This window comes from Tupaia chinensis, unplaced genomic scaffold (assembly GCF_000334495.1).
Source record: "Tupaia chinensis unplaced genomic scaffold, TupChi_1.0 Scaffold000199_1, whole genome shotgun sequence".
Lineage (NCBI taxonomy): Eukaryota > Metazoa > Chordata > Mammalia > Scandentia > Tupaiidae > Tupaia > Tupaia belangeri.
The window spans coordinates 4,947,468-4,956,106 of record NW_006159674.1 but is presented as its reverse complement, the minus strand read 5'-3'; the positions used below and the strand labels follow the sequence as shown (position 1 = coordinate 4,956,106).

The 8,639-nt window shown below is 44.8% G+C and overlaps 1 protein-coding gene across 1 annotated transcript in view; it reads right to left on the bottom strand.

Annotated features, from left to right (window-relative positions):
* ARID5B (AT-rich interaction domain 5B) overlaps positions 1-2,226 on the bottom strand; it is a 239,555-nt gene extending 237,329 nt beyond the window's left edge. The window contains 2 exon segments of the mRNA XM_006147078.3: positions 1,479-1,733; positions 2,153-2,226. Coding sequence (XP_006147140.1) covers positions 1,479-1,733; positions 2,153-2,173 — 276 coding nt within the window. The 5' untranslated portion in view covers positions 2,174-2,226.
* Between the last annotated feature and the right edge of the window lie 6,413 nt (positions 2,227-8,639).

Genomic DNA, 8,639 nt, shown 5'->3' with positions numbered 1-8,639 from the left:
CAGAGAGGAGGGAGGGGCTTATTCCGAAAAGGCAGATTCGAGGGCGAGCGTTTTGACTAACTTCAGTAATTAACCGGCAGAGACCGTGGCTGGGTAATTCGATCCCGGGGAGAGGGACTGAGCCCGCGAAGCCAAAAGTGCCACCCACTCCATAAGACCAAGGAATTCTGGAAGGACTGGCAGCTCTGAGCTCCGGGATGAGTTCAACGGGGAACCATTCATTTAACAAAAAGATCCTTACACCTACCTCGAAAGCCTGAGAGAGAGCCTGGCACAGGGCTAGCTGCCCTCAAAAGTCTCAGTTTGCTTACCCTGCTCTCGCTTTGGTAACACAAAGCCTTGCCAGGCGGTAGTGCGCCCTCCCTCCCCGCCGCGCCTTGGGCACAGACTCCCCAAAATAGTTCCCCGGGTAGGTACCACAGCGCTGGGGTCGGTCAGCTGACGAGGGGAGCCCGCAGAACTGCGGTCACACATGAAATGACAGAGCCGAAGGGAGGCGGCCGCCCGGGCGCCCGGTGACAGCGGGCTCACCTCCGGCGTCCTCCCGGGAGCGCGGCGAGCGCCCCCGCGGCCGCCCAGAAACGTGCCGTGGAGGCTCGGTCCCTCCCCGCCCTCCCCGGCAGCGCCGTCTGGGCACGGAGGACGCTGGCCCCGCAGGGCAGGACGCCCCTCTGCCCTCCCCGCCCCCGCCCCGTTCCACACACCCCCAAAGATCGTGCTGGAAGACGTCCACTTTGCGTGGAGTAATTGGAAACTAGAACATCAAATGGCTTGGGGGGGGAGGGAGGGGGGAGTGGGCGAGAGATAGTTGTTAATGCTTAACGTGTTTGTGCGGGTTACACGACCGCTTTGAAATCCGCCCGGGCAGATCTGCAAGTTATTTGAATGTATTATTCCAGTACCTGTCATTTATCACTTTATTCAACACGTCTTTGCCAACTCAATAGCTTTTGATCTCATTCTGCCTCCATTTCGTAATTTCCGCCCTCTTAAACATATCAAATACTTACTTAAAAAAAAAAAGTGTACAATATCGAAACCCACCGAAAGAAATCCACCCAGCCCCGGCCGAGCTAGACACGAAGGTAAATTTTCAAAAGCCAAAAAATATAAAAAGCACGTGATGTTCAAGCGGCAGTAGAAGAGCGAACGATCTCTCTCTCTCTCTCTCACTCACACACACACACACACACACACACACACACTCGGATCCTTGAACAAAACCCTTCTCGAACAAGTTATTTGATCTTGACTAAAATCAGCAGTTGGATTCTCTTTGTAAAGCTGACAGCCAAACTCTGACAATGGCAAAATACTCGAGCCCCAGCTAGTGGCGCTACCCCTTTAAAAAAGGAGTCGATCCTGCTCGCCTGCAGAAGTGAATACAGTATTTTCAAGCTTGCCCTGTAATAAGCATTACTGGGAGGGGGGGGGGCAAAATAATAAAGAAAGAAGAGAGGGAGAGATAGGTTTACCACCTCGCCATGGTCGCTATTTCTGCCCTGGGGAGTGTCTTCTGGGAGGAAATAAAGTTTCGAGCTGGATAAAAGTTGCCGGCTGGTCCTCTCTTCCCACAACAGCTGGAGCTCCGCTATGCAAATCGGATCCTTTGGCGTACATCTTACAAAGAAAAAGTCGCCAAGGGACAAAATTCTTGGTTTGCCTTCGAGGTGGAATTGAAAAGCCTTGTAGAAAATGTAAGGTCCGTGTAAGCCACACGGTGAGCCGACCCACTGCAGGGGGGAAAAGCACCAAATAAATAATGTAGCCATCAGAGTACAAACATCTATTCCATACACATTTACACACATCCACACTCTTAATACAGACGATCCAACAGATATAAGGCTGGGTGGAAAAATAATAGAGCCCTACATTTTTCTCCCTCCCTTATTAAAAAAAAAATTCTGGTCCCCCCCACCGCCACCCCTCCCCACCTCCCCTTTCTGAGGCGGTAAAATTACATTATGTATGTATGATCAGTGCAGGGATTTTTTTAAAAAACAATAAAAATGATTTGGGGGATGCAGAGGGTAAAAGTTTGGTGAAAAGTTTGTGGGGGGTGTGGGTGGGTGCAGAGGTGTGGGTGAGCTTGGGGGCTTGGGGGGGCGGGGGGGTGCCGGGAACGGAGGAGCGGAGGAGAGCGAAATACCTGGAGTGAGTTGGGCTCCATCTCGACGTTCTGAATTGATTGAACTCAACATTCTCTCCAAACTTGTTGGCTTGAATGGATTGCATCAGGTCCTGGCAGGGGAAAACATTTTCTGCCTTCAGCCGGCGTAATGTCTCAATATAAAACTGAGCTCTTGACTCCCCTTTGGCACGAAAATGATTGAAAATAGGTCCCAATATTTCTCTGACGACTCAATTTTCAGCTCTTGTCAAAACTATGTGGGTTTGCTTCCAAATATGAGTCGATCAAATTCATAATCGGGAGAAAGGCTATGTCCAATCTCGGCGGGAAGCGGATGGATCAAGGCAAAAAACATACAGAAAGATTTATAAAAATAAAATTCATGCTAAGACTGTATGAAGACGTAATTTCTCTCTTTCCAAAGGCCCCTATCTAGGGACATGGACTGATGAGATTTTTGGAGGAGTTGAGGACTTCCGAGCTCCGCTGTGCATCTGACAGGACCTGCTTGTATATGTCTAATATAAAGAACATTTCCTGCAGAGATTCCGGGGCGCTGCTCCTCTTTCTAATGCTCCTTAGCAGATTTGCTGTTATTAGACATGTAGATTTGTTTGATAGTTAAATTACGCTTCCTCACTGCCATGTTTTCGAGAACTAATCTGTTAAATTATCTTTTGATGCCTATTTACATGGAAGGGAAAAGTGGGTTATCGATTATATAAACATATAAATATTAATGCATTTGTTCGCTTCGCGAAAAAAAATACTCAGCAAAAAAAAAAAAGAACAGAAAGACAAGTGAGCAGTGCACACACATCTCAGGATTTTGCAAACAATATTGAACGGACAGCGACTGCATTTAGGGACTGGAACAATAAACGATGCATGATAAATCAATAAATGCGAGCAGCGAGTCTGCTCGGAATATGAATTCGGGCTCCCGGTTCTGCGTGTGCATTCTTTAATTTTGAAGTATATACACTAGTACGTGTTTACAATGCTGATGGACGCCAAGGGCGCTCTCAAATGATAATGTGTTTATATAACCCGGCGCTACAGGAATAATATACCGACTCCTACCCCACCCCCACCCCCTCCCCCGCCAAAAAAGGGAGGGGAGCTTCCTCAATAATAGTTTGAAACTGAAAAAATCCATTTGCAAACTAGTTAAATACAACCCGAAATTAAGCTGTTGAAAACCGGGGGCATGAACCATAAGACAATAAAGGCTTTAAATGTGTATATTTATTGTTCTGGAGCCCTGGAGCATTGCGAGGTTTGCATGCACGGCTATTATGCAAACACAGAGAAACTTAAGAGCGACAGAACAAGGAACAGGCAGAGACTGCAAAGCCCTCGCTCGCTCCGACCCAGCTGCCGGTCCTCCGCCAGGCTAGATTGCATTTTCGCAGTGTTGATGTAAAATGGTGTACTCGTTTCCCCCACGTTCCCCCACCCCCTTCCACACTCTCCTCCCACTCCTTCCAGCAACACCCCCCCCCCATTTTATTATATTGGCACCAATCTTTCCAAAGTGGGTCTGGCATGCTAAAAAAGTAAACATGTACTATGTGGGGAATAAGGTCTGTATAGTATGACAGTTGAAACTTGATCTGTGATAAAATTACAGGATGTTGAAATTACTAGTAAGCTATTTTTAACGCTTTCGCAACGTTTCACCTCTAGTCACAGCATCTAGTTGAAACAGGATTACTTTAATGAAAATTATATTCACATGGCTGAAGTTAATACACTCAGCAGAGCACAAACGCCTCATATTCAGTGACTTGAGGTGGAAAGACCCTCTGTGTGTATTTTTATGCCTTTCATAACGTCTGCGTCGGCTGCAGTAAGAATTAGGGCACTTAACATTATCTAAACCACATTTTTGATTCAGAACATGGGGAAGTAATAAAAGGCAAGATCTATCTCCTTTCTATACACACAGAGATAAACGAAAGAAAATGGCAGATCCTCCAATTACAATAAGTAATAAAAGCCCATGCCAAAGAGCCGGTATTCTGAAAGCTGTCGAAAACTATTTTAATAATTTAAAGTAATATCACAACTCCGTACTGTGGAAAATGACAATGTAACAATTTGCAGTCTCCCATCTTTTGCATTAGCCAAATTATGACTTGCACATCACTCTTTAATTATCTTCCTTGAAATTTCATCTGATCTGCCTATTTTATAAACATGGGTTACAAAAAGAAATTACAGCTCTCTAGTGTTTTCTCTCTCTTTTTGACTTTATGATGCAGACGTTTGATTAGAATAACCCATTTTGTCCATTTTTAACATATGAATGGACTTGACTGAAGGGCATTTTACATTTTTTTTTTGAAATACATGAGCTATGTCTAAGGCTTCTGTTCGTCTCTCTCCTGTTATCGTAAATACATACATCTAGTTCAAGAAATCCTATATTTAAAAACTTGGGTTGCAGTATTTTGACAAGATCGTATTTGAGATCGACTCTGAGTCAGTTTCCTGGTATGACCAATGCAGTGGCATTTATGCAGGAAACCTCAACATAATGCTTGAGGGTACCCCCTTGACTGTATTATATATTAAATCTCTCTTTAAAAATACACAGCTCTTTTCAGCATCTAAGCCACTTCTGCTGTTTTTGGTGCTGTAAGTCTAAGTGTCTATAATGGATGTCATCTCATTAGAAACCCTCTTTCTCTGTCTCTTCAAGGTAGGCACTGAACTAGGCTGAATGCTGCCTAATCTTTCTGATAAGGTTTCTGAGACCTTAACAATTGCAGGGATCTAGGTCTGAACAGTTTTGAATATCTGCAGTCTTGTAATCAGATGAATGCTAAATTTCAAAACTGAATCACAGGGGAATTTCTCTTTTTTACAACACCTCTGCCCCACCCCCATGAACATAATAAATCTAATAAATCAAGCCTGGAGTCCAATACTGCAAAAGGCTTTTAAAATTACAGATCACAATGCTGTTGGATCCCCCCTCCCCCCCCAAAAAAAAGCCCCTCCATTTTACCTCTCTTTAATGTGATGCTTGATAGGCACCTGTAAATTTATCTGTGTAGCAAATATCCATACAAAGAAAGTTTCAATTAAGATAAGGAGATTGTATTGAAACAGTTCTTTGAAGTAATGTAGTTAATAGCCTGTTTGATTTCTGCTTGTGAGAGAGTAATAACGTGGATTCAAGGCTCCATCAATCACAGAGCAGATGTAAGACTTGAGACACCGACACCCAAGGGAATAGAGGCAACTCCTGCAGTGCAGGGTCCCTGGGCTAATGTAAAGTAAATACTCATAAACAGATTGAGTGTTGTAAGAAGACAATCCATTCAGGACAGTTACAATCATGAAAGCAACTGCTTTATTTATCTATTTTTAAAAAGCTGGAGCTGGGACTTACAGTGTATAAAAGAGAGAGAGCGAGTGTGTGTGTGTGTATGTGTGTGTGTGTGTGTGTGTGTGTGTGTGTGTGCAGGGGGGGTGCTGTACACGTTCCACTGTCCCACTCTTTCTAGGCTTTTGCTGGTACTGAGAGCCTAGAACCTATACTCACAAATCTATATTCCTACTGCTTTGCTAGCTCCAAATCCAACTCTCTGTTTTAATTTATCTGGTCTATTTTTAACGGTGAAAAATGAAAACTCATTTTTTGCCTCATAAGAGGGGAGGAGGAAGGGGCTGGCGGTGGTGGGAGGGGACAGTAGACACTTTTATTCAGTGTCTGTGACTCGTTTCATAAGGATCAGGAGGATTAAGTTAGTTGCAAAAACCAGCAGTGACATAATTAGGCAGCTTGGACTATAATAAACAGGATCATAAAAAAAATAATAAAAGTACAGTTTGAAGAAAAAAGGCGACCATTTCGAAAACGTCAACCTCTCTGCGCACCCTTGGGTTTCCCCTCCCCCAAATTGCAAAAGACAACTGAAGCATTTTTGACCTTGGCTACAATAATACTTCATGTTTTAGCACTTTAGTCAGCATTTTATCTGCTAATTGCTACACACTACCGCATGTGGCTCGAAGCTGCCACTGCAGCTTTCTTTCAGTGGTGAACGGATTGCTTGATAAAGACTGGGAATTCAACCTGGCTGTTCCCTTTCTTGCTCCCCCTCAGCATCCCCCTCCCCTTTTTTTCTTTCCCTTTTCCAGATAGAAGCTGCTAGTTTTTCCAGAAAATAACACGTGGATCAGAACTGGGACGATGAATGGTTCCCTAATCTCCTTCCACGGGTTAAAGCTCGGCCACTTTTGGCGCTCAGAGGCAAAAAGGAGGAGGGGAAGGGGCGGTGGAGCCGAGTGGGGCGAAGCCGGGCCGGTGGATCTTGGCCTACTGGTGGACCTGAGGCTAGGTGATTCTGCAGCTTGGTCCTCTGGCTGGACCATCACTGTTTGGAAGTCCGTTGGGATCTCCGCGCTACCCATGGAGGGACCTCGAGATAGGGGCGCTCTCCCCTCTTGCTTGGTGACAAGTGGATTTAGAGAACAGCTCTGGTGTCTGTGGATTGATTCGTGGATTGAAAAGCCAGCACAGTCGGAGGGTCAGCCACCTCCTGGTCCCAGCCCTCGCTAAGCCTGGCGCCATCGTGAGCAGTGGGGGTGGGTGGCGTTATTAATAAGGCGGCCTCCCGCAGAGCAGGCTCGCCAAGCCTTAGTGCAACAAGTCTATTGGTTTGAAGGAGGATAAACCGGGTTATACGGGTCATTGCTTTCCAGGAGACCTCTAGTGGTTAAAGGCTGAGCTACAGCTTCAGGTTGGGGCTCCTGTCTGTCGCCAGCCACTGGGGCTGTAGTGGTTAGGGACACCAGCTCAGGTCAGGGCTGTAAAGGCTGGCAGCTTGAGGACAGAGTTGGGGGCTTGGAGTAAGAGCCCGGAGAGTCGCAGGGATGTCGGAGGAAGGAATTCTCAGCAAGGGGTCATGGAATGTCCTTTGTGGGCACCAAGCTCCTGTGCCCCAAGTTCCTGTGCCCTCAGTACAGATGGAGGCTTCCTATCTTATCTCGCCTCTTCCACCCCCCCGCCCCCACCCCAGTTAAGACAAGCCAGGAATTCTCAGGAAAGTTGAGTTATGTGCCTGAGCCACTTCCAGCTAAAATAGCAAGGCTAAATCCATTTTTCCCCCCAATTTATTTGTATATTAAAACTAAGTCTCACTCCACCCCAGTCACAAATACACCCCTTAACTTTAACAATTCATTGGTTTCAAATGCCCTTGACATTTATGGGTTACTTAGTTCCGAAATAACTAAGCCTCTTCTTTTATAATATATGCACCGCAGGGTTACTTACATGACTTTTGACTAAGAAGTAGCCTTGTCCCTCTATTGGGAGTGCCACACCACTCCATCTCAAATGGCAGGGTGCCAGGGCAAGGTGGTGACTCACAGGCTTCGTGTTCTTCAGACTTATGTATGAACCACATATTTACAAATAATTCGATCAAACGGACCCCCAGCATCGTTTTGAAGGAATTACTGAAAACAACTCTCCTAGGTCATACTAAAAACAGAGATCTCAACCATCTGAGATTATTAAAACATCTTGACACACCTGATTTAAAAACAACAGAAGAAGACAAGAAAAATGCACAGACATGGAGTCTTGGGGAACTCGTACATTGCTTGCTAAAAATTTCTCTGTGTCATTTCAAATGGACATTAATGATACCTAGTATTTGGTGATTTACAACTTAAAATTACTTGACAAGCATTAGAGTAACTCATTATTTAGAAGCAGAGCGGGTATGGTAGGTAAATCACTAGACTGAAAGTCAAGGGCACCATTCTTCACCGATTGTCTGTGTCTGCATGTCTATAGCTATAATTATCTCAGGATACAAACCCTAATTCTGGCTTTCTCAGAATTTCACAGATAATTGGGGCAGAAGTGTCCCAGCTTCTGGGGGGTGGTGTCAGCCTGTGCTGGGGTCATCAACCAAACCAGGGAAGCCCCAGCAAGTCCCTTGGCTACCTCCACCTACATTTTGCCATGTCACAGGCTGATCATTTGATGGCTCATTATTGCAGACTGAAGTAAGGAGATGTGGCCATTCACGGAGGGTGTAAAGAGATCTGCATACTTCAGGAGAAAAATAGTACCAAGCAGAATAAGGAGATTGTTTCAGTTTTCATCTTCAATAAGCTTTGGCCCAAATGAAATTGGGTGGCCTTTCCAAAAAGAAGGTAGGAGATGAGATGACTAACCCCTAGGACTTAGACAATGCCATTCCAGGGGTGGGCTGGAGCTAGTTTCTGTGGACTCCCCCAAACTAATTATTACATTTTCAGAAATTTCCCAAGACACTCTTAAATACATCCATTATTAAATGTTAAATTATATAAGCTCACAAGTAAATTATATTAAAAACCAAAGGTAATAAATACAATTTATTGCTTTCTAAGTATTTAACCCCATTTTACTCTTATCTACATTCCTGAGATTATTTACATCTTTTGAATTTTTGTGTTCATGGTACCATATAATGGTGTGTTGCTGCATCTT